At 34.7% G+C, this 24,801-nt stretch overlaps 3 protein-coding genes and 1 long non-coding RNA gene across 4 annotated transcripts; 1 reads left to right on the top strand and 3 right to left on the bottom strand.

Annotated features, from left to right (window-relative positions):
- The first annotated feature begins 177 nt into the window (after positions 1-177).
- LOC124826760 (subtilisin-like protease Glyma18g48580) lies at positions 178-5,048 on the top strand. Its single transcript, XM_088094147.1, has 11 exons — positions 178-373; positions 531-640; positions 817-914; positions 1,024-1,188; positions 1,834-1,957; positions 2,171-2,714; positions 2,854-2,948; positions 3,048-3,323; positions 3,494-3,608; positions 3,683-3,896; positions 4,234-5,048. Exons 1-11 carry the CDS (start codon positions 209-211, stop codon positions 4,767-4,769), a joined length of 2,442 nt encoding a protein of 813 aa, XP_087950273.1. The 5' UTR covers positions 178-208; the 3' UTR covers positions 4,770-5,048.
- A 498-nt stretch (positions 5,049-5,546) lies between these two features.
- On the bottom strand, positions 5,547-6,852 carry LOC148204600 (uncharacterized). The gene is made up of 2 exons (XR_015784994.1): positions 6,790-6,852; positions 5,547-5,966 (listed from the first exon to the last, which is right to left on the bottom strand). It is a non-coding gene; the product is annotated as an uncharacterized LOC148204600 (long non-coding RNA).
- A 2,892-nt stretch (positions 6,853-9,744) lies between these two features.
- Positions 9,745-13,080, bottom strand: LOC148204599 (uncharacterized). The gene is made up of 2 exons (XM_088094139.1): positions 10,339-13,080; positions 9,745-10,228 (listed from the first exon to the last, which is right to left on the bottom strand). Exons 1-2 carry the CDS (start codon positions 13,037-13,039, stop codon positions 9,867-9,869), a joined length of 3,063 nt encoding a protein of 1,020 aa, XP_087950265.1. The 5' UTR covers positions 13,040-13,080; the 3' UTR covers positions 9,745-9,866.
- A 6,381-nt stretch (positions 13,081-19,461) lies between these two features.
- LOC148204598 (subtilisin-like protease Glyma18g48580) lies at positions 19,462-24,259 on the bottom strand. Its single transcript, XM_088094133.1, has 11 exons — positions 24,102-24,259; positions 23,899-24,008; positions 23,721-23,818; positions 23,472-23,636; positions 22,079-22,202; positions 21,389-21,932; positions 21,208-21,308; positions 20,872-21,132; positions 20,682-20,793; positions 20,376-20,589; positions 19,462-20,251 (listed from the first exon to the last, which is right to left on the bottom strand). The coding sequence occupies exons 1-11, from the start codon at positions 24,192-24,194 to the stop codon at positions 19,716-19,718; spliced, it is 2,358 nt and encodes a 785-aa protein (XP_087950259.1). The 5' UTR covers positions 24,195-24,259; the 3' UTR covers positions 19,462-19,715.
- Between the last annotated feature and the right edge of the window lie 542 nt (positions 24,260-24,801).

The raw sequence follows: 24,801 nt of genomic DNA, 5'->3' as shown, positions 1-24,801 counted from the left end.
AAATACTTTTCCAGAATTCACAAAGCGTTTAATTAAATTTTAGTTTAAGAGAATACAGAAAATGTAAAGAAAGTAAAAAAAGAATCATGATTTCTGAGTGACTGTTTTTGCATCCATAAACTTTGTCTCCAAATAAGACATCATGCATAATATTTCTTTCTCTGTTCTTTTAAAAACAAATACTGAAAACGAAATGCCATAAAGAATCATGATTACCTCTGAAAAGATTTATATAAGGGAGCCAGTTGAAGATATCATTTTCCACCTATTCAAACTAAACCAGTTGAAGATGGCATCTTCCATCTTCAAACTTTTCCTATCATCGATCATTCTTTGTACCATGTTGCAGCCATACACTGAAGCTCTCAGAAAGGCAAGCATTTTCATTTTCAACTCCTTATCTGACCACAATTTAAGACTCTCTATTCATGTATCTGACAGTGTTTCTTAACCACAATTTCACATTTTGCTGCTAGATATACAAACAATGTGTCACAATTTTTTTGCTTTAATTTGATTCTTTGTAGCAGACCTATATTGTATACTTGGGAGAACATTCTCACGGTCCAAGTCCTTCCCTTCGTGATCTTGAGTCAGCCACAAATTCTCACCATGATTTACTGGCTCCAGTCCTGGGAAGGTATATATAGAATCTTCTAGCATTTCTTCATTCAAGTCCTTATCTGTTGAACATCTAACACGTGATCTGAAGATCACTTGATAATCAGAGTGCATATAAAAAAGAATCAAAAGCTTCTGTTTATCTGTGATGTTAGCTTGTTGATTGCTTGAATAGTTTTTCTTTTTTTCCGGCAGCCTTGAGAAAGCAAAGGAAGTAGTGATGTACTCGTACAATAAGCACATAAATGGCTTTGCTGCACAGCTTGAAGAGGAAGAGGCATCAGAGATTGCAAGTGAGAAAAATGGTTTTGTAGTTTGTAGCATTATTTTGTAGATATTTTAGGTATAATTGGAGTTATAACACCATTTTGAAGAAATATACGTTTGGATGTATTGGTGCAGAACACCCAAGTGTAATTTCTGTGTTCTTGAGCAAAGAGTATAAATTGCACACTACCAGATCATGGGACTTTCTTGGGATGGAAAAATATGGAGGAATTCCTGCAGAATCAGCTTGGTGGAAGGGAAAATTTGGAGAAGATACAGTTATTGGTAATCTGGATTCAGGTAAATCCTACACCAAATCTTAGTTGCTCATAACACAAGAATTCAGTTAATGGAAAATATTACCTAAGAAACGTCATTGGTATTGTTTTTCAATCAAATGGAAGTTTTTACTTTAATGTATTAGATATTATTATAAAGATGAACTGGAGGAAAAAACCAAAAGTAGCTAGGCTAATCTTTATTTAAGTTATCTACTTTAAAAATAATGGAACTGATCAATATTATTTTTCACATGCTTTTATTTATTTCTTTAAGTATCTGTTTACTTCTTATTATACAAATCAAACATCAAAATTATCAAAAAGAGAACTTTTTCTTTCTTTCTTTATTTTATTACATGACTAAATATTTATTTATTTATTTGTCTTTTCTCTAAACTTAATTTTTTTTCATTTTTCTTCCTTGTCGCCTAAAATCAGACAAGGAATCCATTAGTTGAAATGACATAAAAACTAAACAAAAAGTAAAAAAGTGAGCGAAATTTCTAGAAATAAATTAAAAAATAAAAATGTTTGATTAAAAAGAATAAGATAAAAAATAAATAAATAGAAGTAGGTGAATAAAAATAATACAGGAAGCTCCAATTTAATTATTCATCTAATAAAAATAAAATAAAATTAACACTGACCTCATTTCGTTGAACAGGCGTTTGGCCCGAACACCCAAGTTTCAGCGACAGCGGATATGGTCCTCTGCCATCAACGTGGCGTGGGAACGGAGTCTGTCAGATTGACCATGTTTCTCTTCCAAACAAGACATTCTGTAACAGGTCATTTTCTCTCTTATAATTACACTAAACACAACCCTTTCATAATTTATATGAAATTTTCAAATGTCAACGTACGAATCAGTGTAATCAATCAAGTGTTGCATTATGTATATGTTTTCGTCAGCACGAAATTCACCAGTTTTATTGTAAATAGTTTCAGTTGAAATTTGATTACCAGTACTCATTACAGAACTATGTTACATGATGAACCAGGAAGTTGATTGGAGCAAGAATCTTCAGCAACGGTTACGAGGCACAGAATGGGAAACTCGATCCTTCAAAACACACGGCACGTGACTTTGTTGGCCACGGCACCCATACCATGTCAATTGCTGCTGGTAACTTTGCTCCTGGTGCAACTGTCTTTGGCAATGGCAATGGCACTGCAAAGGGTGGATCCCCAAAGGCTCGTATCGCTGCATACAAAGTGTGTTGGTCTACAAGTGATGCTGGTAGCTGCCATGAAGCAGACATTCTACAAGCGTTTGATCATGCCATAAATGATGGTGTTGATGTCATCTCTGCTTCCATCGGTGGCTCTAATCCTTATATTGAAGCCTTCTTCACAGATGGGATTTCCATAGGGGCATTCCATGCAGTTGCTAGAAACATAGTTGTAGTTTGCTCTGCTGGGAACGATGGACCAGCACCTAGAACTGTCGTAAATGTTGCACCCTGGACTTTCACAGTTGCTGCCAGTACAATCGACAGGGATTTTTTCACCAACATTTCTCTTGGTAAAAATCACCACCTTAAGGTAAATTTGTGATTCGATGATATAAAGAAAAGAATAGTATTTATTCTTTTGGGATATATATATGATCAGTGTATAGGAAAAACCATGTTGCATATATAATCTGGTTTAATTGATTCATGTACGTACGTATGAATATCAGGGAGCCAGTCTTAATAGAGGCTTACCATCACGGAAATATTATCCATTGGTTCATGCTGCCAATGCTGGACTTCTTAATGCGACAATTGATGACGCGTAAGCTAGAATTCACCAAAACTTGCTTCTAACATTTACTTTATTGATTAGATTATCGTTACTTGTTGTTTCTCATGAGTGTGATATATACTGCTGTAGTCGACTTTGCAAACCGGGAACGCTTGATACAACCAAAATAAAGGGAAACATATTGATCTGCATTCGACGTGATAAAACGTCATCAATAGCTCAGAGTTACGAAGCTGGTAATGCTGGCGCAGTGGGAGTGTTTGTGGTCAATGACGACAAAAGTGGCAACACACTTCTAGCCGAGCCTTATAGTATACCAGGTGCAAATGTGGATCCCTATGAGGACGCGGATATAGATGAACGTGAATGGTGGGGAAAAGGAGGTTCCGACAAGAACAATAGCAGGTAATCAAATCATATTTCACTCTATGGTTCAACTTTGGATTCAAAGTAAGATAAAATATATGAATATTTATCTACAATCATCTTAATTGGCCTTTTAAAGTCATTTTAGATTATTTGACATGAATCTAAACTCATACCTAGTATTGTTTCATTCATAAATTACACTGCAGGAAACTTGCTGCTTACATGACTGTAGCAAGAACACATTTAGGTATAAAACCTGCTCCAATTATGGCTGGATTCTCATCCAGGGGTCCCAGTGCAGTGCAGCCATTGATACTTAAGGTCTATAACTTATCTCGTCTTCACGATTTTTTTGTTTCGTTCTCTCAAGTTGAACACTTAGTTCTCTGTTTCAGCCAGACGTAACTGCCCCTGGTGTGAACATATTGGCGGCTTATTCACTAGCCGCAAGTCCATCAAATCTACCATCAGATAGACGCCGTATTCCTTTCAATATGCAACAGGGAACTTCTATGTCAGGCCCTCATGTTGCTGGTATCGCAGGTCTTCTCAAAACACTTCATCCTGATTGGAGTCCAGCAGCTATTAAATCAGCCATTATGACTACTGGTAAAGTTGGCAAAAATATATCTTTTCGTTCTTGTTCTTCTATTAACATCGTTCAATATTTAAAAAATTTAGTGGACATAACAAACACAATACACTTCTTAGATGTGACTGCATTAGGCAGCTGATTCTGTTAGAAAGAGAATGAAATTAGATGGATGAAACTTCTTGTAAATGAGAACAAACTTTAGTGGTACGTTGATAGAGGATCTAAAAGTGTAAATAAACCTAAAATCAATATGCAAAATAAAGATCTTGTTATAGATGATGAAAAAGAAAAAACTATGCACTTAAAATTTTGGAAGAGTTTTTCTTAATAGAAATTATTCTCTTTCTGCAGCTACCACACTAGATAACAACAACCTACCGATTCGGGATGCATTTGATCAGATAGCAAGTCCGTTTGATTATGGCTCCGGACATATTCAACCTAACCATGCAATGGACCCTGGACTTGTCTATGACATGAGAACAAGGGATTACTTGAACTTCATATGCGCTCATGATCACAGCCAAACTTTTCTCAGATACTTTAACAGCATCTCGTACAATTGCCCAGAGTCCTACAACATTGAAAATCTTAACTATCCTTCTATCACGGTAGCAAATCGAGGGATGAACCCTATAAATGTTACTCGGACAGTTACCAATGTGGGGACTCCAACTAGCACATATGTTGTGAGAGCTAACATAACTGAAGGATTTAAGGTTCTTGTTGAACCAAGTTCATTGTCTTTTAAGACTATTGGAGAAAAGAAGACATTTCGGGTTATTCTTCAGGCAATGAGTTGGCCCAGTAACGGTTTTCCAGTATTTGGGAACTTGTCTTGGACAGATGGAAATCACACAGTAACCAGTCCTATTGTAGTTCTTTAACCTCAGAAATTACTCTCAAGAATGACATCATTACCATCTTAGTATGTTTTTGTGTTTGATGTTATTAGGATGCAAGTCTTAAGTGTTTTTTCAGTAGTGGAATGTTGTATCGAACTTCGTTTCATTGGAGCTTTGCTTGTATTAGGCACCCTCAAATCGTGCATGGAGCTCATCTGCTAGGTTTATTCTAACTATTAGAATGTGAGAAGTTTTCATGTGAATTTGTTGTGATTATGAAACATTTTGTTCTGATAATATATCATAAATTTTCTTTTTCAATTTTTTAGAACTGGACAATGAAACCTTCTTTCTGATTAAATTTAATAAATTTTACAGCATAATTTAGCATACTCTCGCCATATTCATGATCTTTCATGTTTTTTCTTTCAGCATTCCTAGTGTCGAGGAGTGTAGGGTATGTCATTTCATATCCTTTCTTCCTCACAAAAAAATCTGAAACATAATCACATCCTCCATCTGTGCTTAATACTTTTATCAGTTTCTTACTTTATTTTGAATTGCTTTAATGGGAATCCAGATCCACCGTTTTAGATTATCAATAAAGGATACTTTCCTCCGAGCATTCAATTTGAAAGGTTCACATCTGCCTATCCTTGCAAATACTTCTTTTAAAACAATATAACTAAAGGTTAATATGAATACAATTATTTTAAAAGTATAAAGGTATGGCGTGCACATGGGACATGTCCCTGGAAATGAAAACAGAATTGCATTATCTTTACATTTTCCTTTTTTGAAGTGATGAAATACAGAATAAAAACAAAAAAGTATATCAGTAGTCATTGCTTTCACACCTTTGATCATTGTTTACAAGGGTTGTTACATCAGAAAAGTTTACTTATAAAAGCTATTAGGCGGCCATGGAAACCTCAAATTTTCAAAATGCTCCAGGATGGAGGCTTTTATGAAAAAACAAAAACGGCATCTTTAACAATTTCCATTATGCAAATCCACATGTGAAACTCACCAAAGGGGCTCCACTCCTACGGAACAAACCTTAAAAGGGCTCCACCAATTTGGTGAAACCTTAAAAGATACCCTCCCCTTGACCCTACCTACCATTTCTAGCTTAGTCAAGACAGGCAGCAACTTCAATTTGGCCAGTTCCTTCCCCCATCAAGAATGCTTATAGACTACATCCACATATTAGGCCAACTTTCCACGATCATGCAATTTCTGTTGAGGAAGGTTATTTTTAAATAATTGCAGTATGTTATCTTTTTCTTTAGGCAATATCAAATAACAGAATGGAATTGCAATCATGACCAATAGAGAAATTTAAAACCTCACTTATCTATAATCAGATCATACAAGACAGAGTGATTAGGGACAGCACTCAACCAATTATTTGTAATGAATTTGGCTAATACTTTAACCCATCCCATAAAATTACTAATTATGTTTCTTACAGGCCAAGTTGATGCCAACCAGGGTTTTAGCTAATACTGTTATTCTGGATCAGCACAGTTTCTTTATGCTGCAATAAAGGATGCTTCTGGTACATGTTTGTTGTATATTTGAATGGTCCATTATTCTGGAGATTTTGTGATACTCTTATCTAATCCAGGTTGATACAGACAAATCAAACATAAGTAGGTAAAGTTTAGGGTAAATTATAAAAAGGGAAACTTGAGTGTCTTTCATTTCAATACGAATTTTCCACCAAGACACCAGATTAGGACGAGGGAAAATTACGTTTGATTTAAAAGAAAACCCTAACCTTTGCTTTAGAAAAAGTTGAGATTATATTCGTTACAGAAAGAATGAAGCCTCAGATAATGTGAAAATGTGCATCACACACCGTACAATAAGTATGGTTTTAAGACGGCACTTGCTACAAGCAAAAATCATCATTGGCTTCGATGAATCACCATTCATACATAAAAAAGAAACCGAAAAGGCAAAAGCTATGATAAGTTTTCAACGATCTGCAATGGCAGAAATTATTTGGGAAAACAAAAATAAACAAGGAATGAAATGCAGAAAATGGAAGACAAACCAAACGACACCGTAACGAAGACGGCCTCCGTTGGTAGCATTGCAACGCAAGATAGTAGAACAAGGAAGAGACTGTTTATATAGTCAGCCAAATAAACCCTACCGATCTTTTTTACGGTAAACCCATTGTATATAATGCTATATTTTACACTAAGTTACAAAAAATATAAAATGCCTTATTCAAGTAGTTTATAGAAATAAAAAATAATTAAAAAAATTACTTAAATAAAGTTGTATTTCATGAAATCATCACTAAACATTACGTGAGACCTCGGAAAGTACACACCCATAATTACCGGTCCCATCCCTTAATGAATCCCGAAAACCCCTCTGCAGTGCATTAAAAACGCACTTTCATTCTCTCTGTCACCTTGCCAAGTGTCACGGTGGAAGGTTCTGAAATCAGTATTGGAAGCCAGGTGTCAGTGGGGGAGAGTGTGTTCGTTTGAATTGGAAAGAAAGCTGATTTTCTGAAAAACCTTTTCCTCATTCTCGCATACACCTTTCTTCTTCCTCTGAATCAAACCTTGCATTTTTCTTCTCCTTCTCTCTAGAACCCTTTCATCTTCTCTCTACTGTAACTCATCGTCTTCTTCTCCGATCAACTTTCAGAGACCGTGGAAACGTTCCCTGAGACGTGAGCGTCGTTCTGGACCGAACAGAACTGAGATCTGAGCTGGTAAGTTCTCGTCTCTGATCGTTCGTCTATTTGATTCATGCGAACCAAGTTCTGGTTGCATGCATGGGTTATAGGTCTGAGTTGTTTATGATTTTTGGTGTCTTAGATTAAGTGAAAGTTGTTGAGTGACTCCTTGGATAGAAAGCTGTAAGGGGACGAACAAAACCCTTGCATTTGGGCGTTCACTACTGAACCAGGTAAGGGAAGCTTAGAAATTTAATTGATACTGTATAATGCGTGTGAAAGCATGAGTTGAATTGGATGCATGAACTGTATGCTGATTTGATTGTCAGGAACGATTGCTATTGTGTTGAACATGATTTATGTGAGTTTAACTGCATGTTGATCTTAATACGCATGAATTTAGAGATGTATGATTTTGGTATGGTTTGATTGGATAATATGAAGAATTCTATAAAGTATGCGAATTAATGATGTATGTGAACGTATAAGATTTCGAATTGAATGAGAAATGTTGAATTAGAATAATATGCGAAATCTGAGTATGATATTTCTTCCCTATGATAAAGTACGTTCGTCATCGTACGGTCTTATACCGTTCGGTTTCCCTTGAAAATGACTTAGAATAGGAGTTCTTTCATTTGGAAATGATTCTGTTTAAGAACGAGCGTCCTCTTGTGAAAAGGCTAGGTTTGAGCGTTCGGCTCAGCTTAGTGGTATCCAACGATCGTAATTAATTGAAGTTATATTAGTAACGCTTGGTTTTATAATCCAGCGTTCGTTATAGGTAGCGCTTAGTATTATACTGAGCGTTCGTCCAAATGAGCTCTCGGTCTTATATCGAGCGTTCGTTCTAGTTAGTACTCGGTCATCTACCTAGCGTTCGTCCTAAGTAGTGTTCGGTTGTATCCTGAACGCTCGTCCTGACCCTTGAATTCTCAACGTATGAAAATAGCGTTCGTCCAAACAGTAAATTAATATCCGTTACCGCGTTCGGTCATTGACTGGCGGTTAATATCTTTTTATAAATTCGTATCAGTATCAACATCTAAAAGTCTTGCGATGTCTTTATTCATTTGGATTCGACCTAAAGTCCTTGAATTTAAATTATTCTAAGTTTCAGTTGAATCGTTCTAGAGTCAGTCCATTTAACGGATCCAAGTGGTCATGACGTCTGTCCTTGGAAAGACGTTCGTTTTCTTTCTTTCAAAAACGAGTATCTCTTGGTATCATGTTAACGTTCGTCCTCATTATGAAGGGGACTGAACGCTCGTCTTTTTATGAAAGTGGAACTAAGAATGAAAATGTGATCTATAGGAAATTGTATAATGTGTGAACGGTATATGAGGTGAAACTATGATTATGGAATTTGAACGAGCGTTCCAAGGAGGAACGTCTCTATGATTTGAATATGAGAAGTTGTGTAGTATGACCATGGTAAAGCTGCTGATGGCTGTTCATCCTGATATTCCATAAGTGCTCGTCCTCATGTAGAGGGGAGTAGGTCATGTGTGGGAATGGCAGGAGGTCCTAGTCCTAATGAGTACTTTGGACTGATAGGGCTAACCTCGGGTGGCAGCTGTTGAGTGTTTCCAGTTATCACATCACCCGAGTGCACGAACGCCTGTAGATACATGGATTCATACAGTCCGGACGGTCGGTCTTGTGAGAGCTTGAATGATTACTTCTATGCTGATAAATTGTTGTATGTCTTGTATGTTTATTTGTACATGTTAAATTGTATGATGGTTGTATGAATTAAATTTCCTAAGCTTACCCTTGCGTTTCCTTGTGTTGTCTACTGTTTATGTACGTCTGTCTTGTCCATGCAATGATCATCCGTGTGGATGTGAGCAGATGGAGATACTCTTTTGGAAGAAGTGATTGAAGAAGAGAACCTGGTGGACGTCGAAGTGAAGGCCGAGACTTAGATCGTACAGTAGACTTAGTTTACTTAAATTTTTGGACGTTCGGTTATTAGCTTCTGTAAACCGTTCGTCATCGGGCCTTGGTTGTTATTGTATTATTAATCTTTGAACCCTGTATTTAATTAACGTTCGGCTTTGATAGTTGTTTTAGTTAAGACTGCACTGTTTAATCATGTAAATGTGATTAGTTCTAATTTATGGTAATTACTATATTTTGGGATGTTACACATTAAATTTAAATATAACTAAAAAAATCACGTTTTTTTAAGTTAGAAAGCCAAATTCATTAATTTAAAAAATATAACCAAAAGAAAAAAAATACAGGAATCCAAAATATTTTTTCCTTTTTTACAAATTTTTTTTTTTTTATGAAAACCAAAAACATTACTTCCCCTTAAAATCGCACTATTTATTTGATGAAACAAACATAACAATTGCAGAAACTACATCAAACACGCTTACAGAAAACATGAATGTAAGAAAACCTTACACCACAGCAGAAAAGAAGGTTCAGTTATTGACAAGTTGAGCAAGTGTGACGATGGAGAGTGAATTGAGCGAAGATGATTTTGGCATCACAAAATCGTTATACACTTGTTCCATGCTTGGACGAAAACGTGGAGTTTCACTTAAGCAAGCAAATGTTACTTTGGCAATCAAAATCACCTCCTCATCAACTGGATTCTCTGGAAGGGGTAGTCTTTGGTCCAACATATCCTTCAACAGCAAATTATACGCTGATGTTGTTTCAGAAGATGGAAACAACGATGGAATGAGATCTCCTGGGTGCTTTCCCATCATTATTTCAAAGCAAAGCACTCCAAAACTGAACACATCACATTTTTCATTCACTTCCATTGTATAAGCAAGCTCTGTAATTGACCAAATACATGAAGATAATGTTATACAATAAGTAGCAGAAGAACTTGTTACTGAATTATGCATATATAGGAATCAATGCTTAAGAACAAAAGGGTCTAACCTGGTGCAGCATACCCATATGTGCCTGCAAAAGCTGTTAAATTGCGTGAATCAGGATTCAGAATTTTAGCTGTTCCAAAGTCAGAAATTTTTGCTTCGTATTCCGAATCTACAAGAACATTCTTGCTTGATATGTCTCGATGAATGATAGGAGGAAAGCAACCATGATGCATATGATACAAAGCATTAGCGACACCTTTAACAACCTTTACCCTCATGTTCCAATCAAACGTTGTTGCACGTACATCATCCATGAGTACTCTATCCAAACTACCACCCTCTAGGAACTCATAAACCAAAAAGGAGAAACGTGGATGTAAACAATATCCAAGCGACTTCACAATGTTACGATGCTTGATTTCTGCCAAGGCTTTAACCTCAGTCATAAAAGCTTTTAAATCCGGTGTTTCTTCATCGGGTGCAGCATGAATCTTTTTCACAGCAACAGTCTGTCCTGTGGGTAATTTAGCCCTATAAACAGATGCAGACCCTCCTACTCCAATAAGATATCTGTCATCAAAATTCTCTGTGGCTTCAATGATATTTTCATACACTAATTTTCCATCATAACTCCATATGGCATAATGTTCCTGAGTTTCTTCTTCTTTAGCATCCTCCTTTTTGCCTTCTGTTATTGTTCTTCTGTAGCGAATACAAAACAAAACTACAACCACGAGTACTACCAGAAGTAGAGCACCCAAAGTAAGGACTAATGCCAACATGGTGACATTTCTTTTCACTTTACCAATACGACTGTTGCAAGGCACCAAACCGTGGACATTTCCACACAAGCCTTTATTGTCTTTCAATGCATCAAATGAAACATTGCGAAAGGCCCGACTGTTAGGAATTGGACCCTCCAATTGGTTGTTAGATATGTCAATCTTTTTCAAGCCATCCTTAAAATTAGATGGAATGCCTCCAGAGAGATTGTTGTGAGAGAGATTTAGCGTTTCCAACCTTTGCATACTTGCAAGTGAAGATGGTATTTCTCCATTTAACAAATTGACACTAAGATCAAGGCTTTCAAGAGATTGCAAACGACCCAATTCCAAGGGAATGCTTTCTGTCAATCTGTTGTTGCTCAAGTTCAAGCGAATCAAGTTGAATAACTCTGCCAACTGTTTTGGAATTGCACCATCTAAATTATTTGCCGAAAGCTCCAGAGTGTCAAGTTTCGACAAAGCACCTATTTCTGTAGGAATGGAGCCAGAAAGTTCATTGTTGCTTACTGATAGCTTCAATAAAGATGTCAGCTTCCCGAGTTCTTTTGGAATTCTCCCAGTTAAATGATTTGAAGACAAGTCAAGAATTGTTAAATTGGGTGCCCGGCTGAGTTCTGGTGGTATACTACCGGTTAAGTTGTTGTTGGACATTATAAGGCTTTTGAGACTAGGACACTTTGCCCAATTTGGAGAAATGTCGCCGTACAAATTATTCCCATTCAGATCAATGTGATACAACAATGGATAAACACCAAAATCATCTGATATATTTCCACTCAACCGGTTTCCTTCTAGTCTGAGTCTAGTAAGACTGGAGCAATTTTTCAGGCTTTTTGGAACTGGACCCGTGAAATTATTACCTTCAGCACTGAGAGACGTTAGTGACCCACCAAGGCAAATTTGTTGGGGCAGAGGGCCAGTAAAACTATTTCCAGCTAGTTGTAAGTTTATTAAATTGGTGAAGTTATTCATTCCTGGTGGTAATCGGCCTTCGAGTTTGTTGGTATGCAAAAGTAAATAGTTGAGGTTTGACAAATTTCCCATGCTGGGAGGAACAACTCCGGAAAGATTGTTCCTGGAAAGTTCTAAGGCCATTAGATTGACCAAGTTTCCCAGGGAGGGAGGAATTGGTCCAAAAAGCATGTTACCGGCCAAGGACAAATTGACCATCTTTGTCAAGTTTCCAATATTGGGAGGAATTTGTCCTGTAAATCTATTTTGATCGATTTCAAGAACATGCAAATTGGTCATCTCTCCTATGAAATGTGGAATGGGGCCATAGAGTATATTTTCTTGGAGCCTGAGGAATTTTAAATTTGTCAAGTTTCTAATTGAAGGGTGGATTGTACCATTGATATGGTTGAGTTGAAGATTAAGTTCGACAAGGTTGGCCATCCTTCCAATTGTTGGAGGAATGGTACCAGAAAGGTGATTTGATTCAAATAACAGACTCTCTAAGTTCCTCAATTCTGCAATCTCTTCAGGAAGAGGGCCAGAAATGCTATTGTATTCCAAGTTTAGAATCTTCAAGTTAGACAACTTGGTCATGGAAATGGGGATTGGACCACTAAAATTGTTTTTATTCATTATCAACTCAGAAACTCTGGACAGGTTAGCAATTTGTTGAGGAATAGTATCACTGAAACTGTTGTTACTGACATCCAGAGTTAGCAGGTTTGGAAAAGATGAGAAGTTGAGAGTGTGAAGAGTACCTTTTAGGCCATGATTTGCTACATTTATAGTGGTGACAGAGTTGGATTTGTCACAAATGATTTCTTTCCACTTGCAATGATTCACACCTTCAGTCCATGAAGACAGAGAAGCTTGGCTTTGGTTGTCAAGGCTAGCTTTCCACTCAAGTAAAGCACCTGCTTCCCTCACTTGGTTTTCATCAATGGTGGCAGCAGAAGAAAAAATGGTGAAAAAATGGAGGCCTAACAGTGAACAGAGAGCTACTGAAAGCACAGTGAAGACCATGTTTGAGGTACTCGATGATTGAGGTATGGTATACTACAAAGATGTTGGACATGGAGACGGAGTTATATAGTGAAATACTATAGTAGAAAAGCTTCTCAGGTTCAATGTGAATGTTCTTACATAAATTATTGACCAAAGACACATTGCATTTACACTCTACTTTTTCTGAAAGTTAAAGTGAAAAATGGTTATGTTATGCTAAAAATATAAACAAACTGAACGTTCTCAATTTTTAAAATATAATGAAATGACTAAATATTAAAAATAATTATTGTATTTTAATTATTTTTTTTTAAATTTTGATAAAACGAGATTGTAGGTTACATTGACATGAAGTATATTTTATTTATCATGAATAAATATAAACATTTAGGAGTAGAATATATGAAGAAAATTTTTGATATCTATAAACATAAACTTTTTTTAGTTCATGAATAAATATAAACATAAACTTTTTTTAGTTTATGAAAAAATTAATTTAACCTTTTCTTTCTTATAAATATTTATAAAAATAATTCAAATATAATCTTACCTTTTCTCTCTTAATAATGCTTATAAAGAGGCTTATTCAAACACATCCATAAATTTAAATTATCATATATCAATGTGATGCTCATAAACTCAAATGAACATATATGAATGTTAGTCATTATTATATGAAAAGAAGACTTAAAACTCATATTCCTTTCAACCATCTGAAAAATGATAATGACCCCATCATAAGATTGAGGAAGACCTATAAAGTCACCAAATTTCTTTTATGTTCATGATTATTTATTTTAAAAACTCTACAATAATTGTTGAACAACACAAAGATCAAGAACTGACAATATAATCAACACAAAAATTATACAATAAATGTTTAGTTCAATCTATAATAATCAAACATGTTAGATTTTCCGGTATGAATTTAAAAGTAATAGAAACCAGTTTTTTTATTTAATTTTTTTTTAAATGTAAATCAAATCTATTTAATTTTTTTTAAAATGTACAATCAATTCTTTACCTTGACTCAAAGTCGTGATAGGATTGTTAGAGGATAGGGATTACGTGTGTAACCTGTCCTCTTTGTGAAAATATCCTAAATTTCTAAAGGAGGAAAAAAGTGTTTCCATGTAAAAGTGTCTTTTCTTTCATCATTAACTTTTTAATATTTTATTATTTTCACTTTTTTCGAAAAGCACAACAACTCAATATAATCCTTTCTTAATTAGATAACACAGGATATAATATAAATGTTGACAACACATCCTTAAATAAATACAAATGTGTTAAGATAATATAACATAATATTATTTTTTTTATGATTTGTCATTTTATCGTGGATGTGATATTATAAATTCTATATTATTTTCCTCAATTTTTTCTTGTTTTTTCAATTAAGAGTTTAATTTCATAAACTCTGTATTCACTATGTAATGTTTAAAATTTATTTTCTTTATTTTTTTAATCATTAATTTTTGTTTTATTTGAATAAATTTTTATTTTACTTAAATAATTTTTATTATCCTTTAACGATTCAATTAATTTGATAAATTTTTTTTATATCTGTATGGTATTTTATATCTTTTATATTTTTGCTTTTGTATAATTTCGTTGAATAACATATCATAGTGGAACTATGTTATAAAGTTTTTTTTGTCACAGTTTACTTGGATTATGACCAATGAAAATTGATTTGAATCAAATAATTTTGTGCTTATTTGTTTATAGTCGGATGGTGGTTCGAGAATAAAAAGTCATCTTCAATCATATTCTAACCTGACATATTAAGTTTTAATGCAATCCGTAAATTTAATTTATGCCCGATATTTATAATTTTTAAGAATAATGATAGTTTGAAATACTTAAATTTTTCACTCATTTAATACTATTTTTATCTAATTTTATTTCTTTCTTTTTTCTTAAAAAATACAAAAAATTATATTTTTGTGACCATTTTATCTAAAAATGTGTCAAATTTTAATGTTATCTGTAAATTAAAAAGCTTGTATGATTATATCAGCAGTGTCTGATAAATAAATTTTCTTTTATTAGTTGCAATGATTTTTAACACGCTATTTAAAATCATGTTAAACTTTTTAAGTTCTTAAATTATCTTTACCCTTTTATTGTAAAAGAAATTCATAATATAATGTTTCTTATCCTTTACATATGATATGAGGTGGGGTTTTACTTTTTTATATTATTAATTTTTACATGTTTTGTATTATATCATTTATTTTAACTATTATACTATTTATATAATCGATTTTATTATTTTAATGTTTTACTACAATATTGAACTATAGATCCTTTTCACATTTTTAATAGAAGAATGACAGAACCGACACTAGTAAAAAATTGGGTTTTTACAGCGCACATTATGCCACGGTTCAACGGAAACCGCAGCATAATGGTGCGCGGTGGCAGTTTTGTAAATAAATCGAACATATATGCCGCGGTTCTACTCCCAACCGCGGCATATACTCCAGTCAACCATTGCCTTTGACGCCACGTATGATAAAAAAATTAAATAACAGAGTATATGCCGCGGTTTTCTGGACAACCGCGGCATATACCCCTGCCAATTTATTGCAGGTGCTGACTGGGTCAGAGAATTTGAAAAGTTACAAGGGTATATGCCGCGATTCTCTAGAGAACCGCGGCATATACCACCTGTAATTTCTCAACTTCTCTGCCAGTCAGAGAATTTCAGAAGTTACAGGGTGTATATGCCGCGGGTCTCTGAACAACCGCGGCATATACACCCTGTAACTTCTGAAATTCCCCAGAAGGCAGTTGGGGAGACAGTTGTGTTCAGCACGTTACAGGGGTATATGCCGCGGTTCTACGAGCAACCGCGACATATTCTCTTATCTGAAATTAGTTTAATATATATTTGAAATATTTCGATGTATATGCCGCGGTTGCCCGCTGAACCGCGGCATATAGTTTGAAAATAATTTCAAAAATGCCATTTAGGATAATTTTTTAAATTAGTATATGCCGCGGTTGGGGGTTAAACCGCGGCATATACCCCTCTTATACCGCGGTTAAGTAGTGAACCGCGGTAGATTCCCCCGTTCAGAGTTAAAAATTAAAACTTGGAACAGTGTCGTCTTCCTCACGTCTCTGTTTCGCGTTTTCGCTCCCTCCGTCTCTGTTCATCTCCGTTTGCTCATTTTTCACCGTTTAAACCTTATATTGTTCGGTCATTATTCATTTTTGACGAGAAAAAACAGTTTTAACCGATCAAAATCGTTTGAAACGCGTCATTTCCTCTCCGCTGCGATTTCGTTTTCTTTGCACCAAGCGTTTTCGCCGTTCGTCTTCGAGGTATTTATGCCCTTTTGCATTCTTAACGTGATTTCTTCATTAGTTTTTGCATAATGCTATAGTTTTGGTAATGTATGAAGTTTGTATAGTTTTGGTAAACTTTAATTTTGGTAATGCTTGAAATTGCTATAGTTTGTATGAAGTTCCAATGATATGTATGAAATTGTATGTTTGATTTTTAGTAGTTTATCTTTTTATGTAATATTTAGGAATATGGATCGAAATTGGATTAATTTACCACGTATTAGTGCTGAGTACGAGAGAGGTGTAGAGGAATTTATACAATTTGCGCAACGTAATGAGGGGAGAACTGATGATGAAGTGAAGTTTAGATGTCCTTGTGTGAACTGTTTGAATGGGAGAAAGTTGAACGCAACTCAAATTAGAGAACATCTTATATGTGATGGTTTTCTAAGATGCTATACAACATGGATCTGGCACGGCGAAGAAATGGATTTTCCCACTGACTCTCAAAGTGTAAATGTTACTGATTCCGCCATGGAAGAAGATCGACCGGATGAAGACAAATTGGAGGACATGATCCGCGATGTTGGAGCAGAAAATTTTGCCAAAGCTCATGTGTATGAGACGATGTCGACTGATGCAGAAACACCTTTGTATGTCGGTTCAACTAAGTTCACACGTTTATCAGCGGTGTTAAGGCTCATGAATTTGAAGGCGAGCAATGGATGGACTGATAAGAGTTTTACAGAACTGTTGACGTTGTTGAATGAAATGTTGCCAGATGGAAATACACTGCCCACTCGTAATTATGATGCGAAGAAAATTCTTTGTCCAATGGGTATGGAGTATAAAAGGATACATGCGTGTCCTATATCAAGTATCCTTATATCAAAGTTAATTTTTTATTTCAGGTATATGTCTGGGGTCAGTAACAAGTTGGGGCGTTCTGATGATTATGGATTCATTGATCCCCAATCAATTCATGAATCAAATGATTTTGAGCATATCAACATGAGTCTGATAAGGAGTTTTGGAAGGGGCAAGAAAATATACTTTTTGCCTTATATATCCGGGTAAGTGAACTTTGTTAACATAATAATGTTCCATATGTGATTTTAATATTTAATAGTTACGTTATTATGAATTTCAGGCGCCATTGGCAACTTCTTGTTATGTCTATGCAAGACAACTATGCTTTGTGGTTCTGCTCATTGCACAGGCCTCCTCCCCCACAACTCAAACAAGCAATTGATTGGTAAGAACCTCAATGTTTGGACTTTCTTTGTTATATAACTGAATGCTAAAACCTTTTTTTTATATACAGTTCTATTCCAGCAACTATGATGATGGGTGGGAGATCAATTGTTAATAGTAGAAAGATTGCTTGGATTTCTCTCAAGGTTTGACATATGCTAAAGTCATACTTTGTTATAATTGTTTTATAACAAATGTTATTCACTAACTATTATCAACTGTGATGATATATTGTAGTGTAACAGACAAAATGGGTCATATGAGTGTGGATACTATGTAATGTATTGGATGACCCATATTGTTCGTTCTCACATCACAAGTCGCTGGGAAACGGTAATATTTAACTTTAACAAATTTTGATTTTTTAACAAATGTTGAATTCATATACACTAATTAAAATGAATTGTCTTTTGCAGAGATTCAAGACTACTACACCAGTTCCTGAGAAGTCACTATTATTCATTAGGAACGCTGCTGCGAAGTATATAGTTAGATTATACAATAGCTCTTAGATTTAGATTTAAACAATGCATTTGATTAGATAGAATTTTCTTAGACTTTGTACTTTATTTGATGTTGAAATACATTTGAACATGTGTTTGTTATGTTGAAATTGAATTTGTGTACATGTTTTTATATGCAGGTCTGTTTTTGTGGTAGTGGATATCACAAAAACAGACCTGCAATTTTAAAAAACTGCAGGGAAATATGCCGCGGTTCTAACCACAACCGCGGCATATAGTGATTCGTTTTTCTTAAAAACGAGATATATGGCCGCGGTTTTGACACTAACCGCGGCATATTCTTCGGTCTATATGTCGCGGTTGAACCGCGGCATATAGTGTATTTTTTAATTTTTTTTTTAAAAAAAATGAATTTACGCAGCGGTTTCCTAGACAACCGCGGCATATTCATCAAGTTATATACCGCGATTATAACCGCGGCCTAAAGTGTCTGACTTACTACTGCGGCTGAATATGCCGCGGTGACGTATAGTGAAAATGAACCGCGGTAAAAGCCCCTCGCTGCACTAGTGCGATATCTTAATCAGGAAAGTATAATTCGACATATATGACATTTTATATAGATCCTTAATCGCCAACTTTGAAAGATTCCTTAACTTTTTCCTTTTATAAAAGTTCTCTTTTTGTATATTATATTTAATTTACTTAAGAAAAAAAAATAACTGCCCACACATCCTTTTTCTTTATTTTGCTTCTTTTATTAACTTTTCATACATTGAAAATACACATATGATTACATATAGATAAAGTAATAAAATAGAATAGTAAGATATGCACTTCATTTTTAGGTTAATTTTATAAGATTGATTTTATATTATTTTATTATATCATCAGTCTTTCATTTAATATAAATAAATATAGTTATACTTAAACAAGTACCTTTGTCGCTACCATTATTAACATCAGAATCCAAATTGTGGGAACCATAAGAGATATGGTAATGACTATATCAAGTCTTCGTCTAACTCATCGTAATAGAAATATGAAGTTAAGATGTTCTTGTTAAATTATACAATATTGGGGTTTTATGAAATAATTGTTTATAAAAAACTATATAAAAAATTCATTAAAAAAGCTAAAAAGAAAAATTATTATTTTCCAAAATAAATTAAATTAACTTAGTAGGACTTATAAATTACTTGTCAGGTCATCATTTTTAATTAATTATTATTATTATTTTGATGATATATATTGAGTTAGCTATAGGGTTTTATTTAATGAAACATATTCATATTATTTATATAGGATTATAACGGTGAGTACCTTGCATCATGATCGCAACCTTTTAAAGATTAATATCAATAAAGATTCTTAAATATTTCTTAAGTTTTAATTTGTTAGAGAAAGAGAGAGAGAGAGATGAGTATCAACTTGAAAATATTGAATATTATTTAGAGATGGGTCTCAATTTCAAAAGCACAAGTTCCATAAGTGATTGTGCTTTTTACAAACAAGCTCAATGCAAAAAAGTTCAAAACTTAACACACCTTATTTTAGTGACAGGGTTCGAAACAAAAGGAGTAGGAAACACTCTTATTTAACAACCCAAGAAACACCAATCGCAAACACACAAAAATGACATCACAACAAAACAAGGACAATAGTAATATCTAAGGTTAAAGCACGGTGATTGGACTGGTTACTGTGTGTTTGCCATCTGTCCAAGATAAATTCCCAAATAAGGGTAACCCATGGGGCACTCCAATTGCCTGCAGAGTAACACGAAACGTCTGCTTTTCTCCGGTTTTCTTAAAAGTCAAGGAACTTGGTTCAACAACAATCTTAACCCCTTTGGGTGGATTAGTACTCACATTATATTTCCCTGGAGGCCCAACGTTTGTAACAGTGCGAGTAACATGCTTAGGCTTTGAAGTGGGATGATGTACTGTAATTGAAGGGTAGTTAAGATCTTCAATTTTGAAAGACTTTGGACATTTGTAAGGGACTTCCAAATTGGCAAAAAACTTGAGAAGGGCTTGATTGTAACCAGAAGCACATAAGAAATTCAAGTAATCAGTTGTGTTTAGATCATAAACGAGTCCAGGTTCTATTGCAAGGTTAGGTTGAACGTGTCCGGCACCGTATTCAAATGGAGTTGCTACCTTATCAAATGCGTTCTGAATTGGTTTCTTCGTGTTATCTAAAGTAGTAGCTGAAATCAATCAAGAGCATGGTTGTTAATAAGACACCAATTCTTTTCCACATAACATGTCTCACATCAACGTTTTGTATTTTATGAATACGAGAAAACATTTTGTTAAGAATGCATGGTGTACCTGTAGTCATAATAGCAGATTTGATGGCTGCGGGACTCCAGGTTGGATGGTACGTTTTGAGAAGACCCGCAATGCCAGCAATATGAGGACAGGCCATAGAGGTTCCTTGTTGCACATTAAAAAGAGTCCTTCTTGTATCTGATGCAAGATTAGATGGGCCGGCGGCTTGTGAAAAGGCAGCAATTATACCCACACCCGGACCAGTTATGTCAGGCTGAAACAAATTAAGAAACAAAGTACCTTACAAATCAAAAATCACGCATCTTCCCATGTTTCTATAACAAAATGTAAATATAAATTATAGACCTTTAGTATCAACGGTTGCACCAGACTAGGACCCCTAGATGAGAATCCAGCCATGATTGGAGCTGGCTTTACATTTAGATGTGTTTTTGCAGCACTCAAGTAGGCAAATATCCTGCAAAATATTTATAAATTCATAATACTTCGTTATACACACACAGAATTAATTCGACGTAATAATATATGACTTTACCCGCCACCGCTGCTTTTACCGGCGGCTGTACCATTGGCATAATTAGTATCCGTTCCACTTATACTTCCAGCAGGTAAAACTTGATTTTCGGCCAGAAGTAAATTTCCACTTTCCTTATCATTCTGCACCAAGACTGCCACAGCACCGGCAAGTTTACCCTGTTCACCCTCTTTAACAGATTGTAATTTATCACTTCGAAGGCAGACAAGTATTTTCCCTTTTACTTTGGTAGGATCAAGAGTTCCCGGTTTGCAAACACGCCTGCACCAACATACACATGTGAGGCAACGAGTATAAGTGTTTGAAGCAATGCTGGGAAACAAAAATAGAGCTTACGCGTCATCAGCGGAGGCATTACGAAGCTTTGCTTTGACAGAAAATATGATGGGATAGAACTTTCGCTCATTTCGTCGAAAGCCTCGATTAAGACTGGCAACCTGATAGAAGTGCAGTGAAATTATTAAGTTAATAAAACAAAAGTACAGATGCACGTTGAGATAGGATAGAAAGATGATACCTGAACGTGTTTGTCCTTGCCAAGAGCAAGGGTGCTGAGGAAATCCCTATCCATGGTGCTGGCAGCAACGGTGAAGGACCAGGGTGCGACGTTTGTGACAGATGAAGGTGAGGGGCCATCATTTCCAGCAGAGCAAACAACGACAATATTTTTTTCGACTGCATGGAATGATCCTATAGAAATACCGTCAGTTAACAGAGCTTCCGTGTAGGGCTCGTTCCAACCAATAGAGGCGGAGATGACATCAACGCCATCATAAATTGCATGATCAAATGCTGCCAGTAAATCTGCTTCGTGGCACCCTCCTGTGTCCAGTTTATTCCAACATGCTTTGTAGGCCACAAGGCGAGCTTTTGGGGACCCTCCCTTAGCAGTGCCTCTGCCATTACGTTCTACATTCGCACCAGGAACAAATCTACCACCTGCGGTTGATAAAGTGTGGCTCCCATGCCCTACGAAGTCACGTGCACTGCGGAACGCTCTCTCAATCTTCCCACCTTCCGCCTCCCGATTCTTCAAGAATATTCTTGCTCCAATCAACTTCCTGAATCTTCTACCATGTTAGCTTCTACCACATTACCCATACCACGACACCGTTTTTCAATGATAAACATTGCAGCAATAATATACTAATACATGGGCAAAGTAATCTTTCGCTTTACGATGATTGAAATATGAAAGAAAATTGACCTGTTACAGAAATTTTTCTGTGTAGTGTTATAACTGTCAATTTCACAAACACCTTTCCCACGCCACTTTTCAGGTACTGCGCCGTATCCTTTGTCGTTAAAGCTTGGGTGCTCCGGCCAAACTCCTGCTCAACCGTAAGTGAATTAGCATAAAAATGTATAGAATAATGGGGTCTCTATACATCACTCAACATATAGATACAAATTCAAATTTCAATAGCAAACTATTAGAAGTATATTTATAAATTCATTATTTATAAAGATTTTAAGATTTTAAATTAAAAGTATACTTATGACTCCTCTCTGATGAAAGATCCAACATTTATCAACTTACAAATATTAATATGAATTTATTAATTAAAGAGAATCGCGAGATAATTATTTTAGCATTTTCTAATTATATAATTTTACTTAGTTTAAGGTTTGAAATTTATATGTACTTTTCTTTCTTCCTGGTATACTATTTAATCATTGAGCTATACTTATATTTTTTTAGTTATACTTTCAATGAAATATTCAATAAAAAATCAGTTTAAGAAAGCAATTATGAGTAAGTAATGTGCTTAAAAGCATTTGTTATCCTTTATAATGGTAATGTTGGGAACAATATTTTTGTCATAGAACAACAACCTATAAATAGGTTTCTTTTTGAAGATTCAGGGCAGCATCAATTAAACAACCTCGGTATTAAAAAGTCTTTGTTTTGGGATGAAATGTAATTAAAGTATAACTCTTGTGTATTTTTTTTATTACTATCTATTCGTATGCAAAAAATTTATTTTTCACTTTTAACAGTTTTAGAAAGAGAAATGATATTGAACAACGATACTAACAATGCACCACCAAGAGTGGAATGGATGTATTTAAAAATTTATTTAATGTGGTTATAAGACATGGTTAACTGCGTTAAGGAATTTGATTAAATGATATTTTAATTTCAAAATTATGATGATTAAATTAAGAATGATATTAATAGTTTGGAGATTTCTTTTATAGTTAATAAAATAGTGTTTCTCGGAAGCTTTTGACTAAATGAAATTAAGTTAACATACATCTAAAATATAATTAGTTTTGTTGAATAATTGGTTAAATGAGTATTATTTTAAAAATTATTGTCTCTAAGCCAAGAATAATAATAGCCCTTAATTATAGGCATAATTTTATTAATTATTATATTATAGTAGACTTGAAAAAGATTTAAAATATATTATAACAAAATGTGATTATTGTGAATTTGATTAAATAAATATTTCAATTTAAAAATGTCACATGATATAAAAATACCACTTATTAGTATAGAAGGGGTCTGTGTACACCAAGTGGTGCAGGTCTTTCATCTCTCAAACTTTTATGGGTGATCATCACCATAAGTTTTAAATAAAGAGCAAGCATACCTGTATCAATGTTGGCTATGATTGTGTTTTCCCCATATCTTGCTTTGGTCCAAGCAGAGTTTTCAGAAACTTTTCCATTCTTTTCCAGTCCCAGGAAATCCCATGACCTGGTAGTGTGCAATTTGTGCTCTTTGCTCAAGAAAACAGAAACTACCTCTGGGTACTCTGTTTCAGACCAAAATCAGGTGGCTTCAATATATGTACAAAATGAGGGACATGCAAATAATCACACAAACAATATCTTCTTACCTGCTATTTCTGCTGCTTCTTCCTCTTCGAGCAAGGCCGCGAAGCCATTGATATGCTTGTTGTAAGAGTACATAATTGCTTCCTTTGCGTCCTCATGACTGTTAAAGTAACAGACTTTAATAAATGCCAATGTCTGGATAACATTAATTTAACAGAACAAATGTGTTAGTTGTATTACCTTCCTAAGACTGAAGCGAGTAATTCATGATGGGAATTTGTTGCTGTTTCAAGATCAGTGGGAGAAGGGTCTGGACCATGAGAGTGTCCTCCCATGTACACAATGTACGTCTGAAAACAGAGCACCCATGATCATATTTCTATGTTACATCTGTTCAATATATTAACAGTGAAAACATGAAATGCAATGCAGAGGTTACTTGCCTTTCTAAGGGCATTGGTGGGTTCCTGCAAGAAACTGCAGAGAAGGAATGAAGACAGAAGAAGTTTGAAGACGGAGAATGTCATCACTCTCATGTAACTTCAGCTCTTGTTTTGGTGTGCTCTGTTCCACTCCTCTGCCTCTGCTTATATTGGGAAAAAAAGTATCAACTGTTTACCCTGTTTTTTCCTTTCTATCATACTTCAATTTCACTTTTTCTTATGTTTCCCATTTTGTTTATCATGGTATCATTCAATAAATTAATATATAAATTATTTTTCTATTTTTTGTTATTCTTTTCACTTCATTGTACTTCCAAAAAAAAAATCATTGCACAAAGATCAGTATTCCCTTTGGACTTTATTCTATATAACTCCGCTTTCCTTTAATTGGTGTATGATTATGACATGAGAATGATTGATGTACGAAAGGTACATATACTTAGCAACTGATAAATAGATGCTCATAAAGAAAAGTAGTGTACATAAAGATGGATATTATTTATAATTTAAGTCTGTATTTTTCTTAAATTTGAGATATTTTATCTTCATATAATATTTGTAGTCTTATCAATATAAAAAATATATTTGATAAATTTAAGCAAAAGTATCTTCAAATGTAAGTACAGTTCAATGAATGATTAAATATAAATTATAGTTCAATTAAAGCAATTATTTAAATAAACTTGCATGGAATATGTTG

This window comes from Vigna umbellata, chromosome 1 (genome assembly GCF_029865625.1).
Source record: "Vigna umbellata cultivar VRB3 chromosome 1, Vumbellata_1.0, whole genome shotgun sequence".
Lineage (NCBI taxonomy): Eukaryota > Viridiplantae > Streptophyta > Magnoliopsida > Fabales > Fabaceae > Vigna > Vigna umbellata.
The sequence above is the reverse complement of the archived record's forward strand: the minus strand, read 5'-3'. Positions and strand labels throughout refer to the sequence as shown.

What these genes read in the sequence shown, in the direction of transcription:
- LOC124826760 (XM_088094147.1), top strand. Translation starts at nt 209, where the DNA reads ATGATTACCTCTGAAAAGATTTATATAAGGGAGCCAGTTGAAGATATC. An exon ending in ACACTGAAGCTCTCAGAAAG is followed by an intron (nt 374 to 530) that starts GCAAGCATTTTC and finishes TCTTTGTAGCAG; the next exon opens with ACCTATATTGTATACTTGGG. An exon ending in ATCAGCCATTATGACTACTG is followed by an intron (nt 3,897 to 4,233) that starts GTAAAGTTGGCA and finishes CTCTTTCTGCAG; the next exon opens with CTACCACACTAGATAACAAC.
- LOC148204599 (XM_088094139.1), bottom strand. Translation starts at nt 13,039, where the DNA reads ATGGTCTTCACTGTGCTTTCAGTAGCTCTCTGTTCACTGTTAGGCCTC. An exon ending in ATATGGGTATGCTGCACCAG is followed by an intron (nt 10,229 to 10,338) that starts GTTAGACCCTTT and finishes GGTCAATTACAG; the next exon opens with AGCTTGCTTATACAATGGAA.
- LOC148204598 (XM_088094133.1), bottom strand. Translation starts at nt 24,194, where the DNA reads ATGAGAGTGATGACATTCTCCGTCTTCAAACTTCTTCTGTCTTCATTC. An exon ending in CATAGCCAACATTGATACAG is followed by an intron (nt 22,203 to 23,471) that starts GTATGCTTGCTC and finishes ACGGTTGAGCAG; the next exon opens with GAGTTTGGCCGGAGCACCCA. An exon ending in GGTAAAAGCAGCGGTGGCGG is followed by an intron (nt 20,794 to 20,871) that starts GTAAAGTCATAT and finishes AATATTTTGCAG; the next exon opens with GATATTTGCCTACTTGAGTG.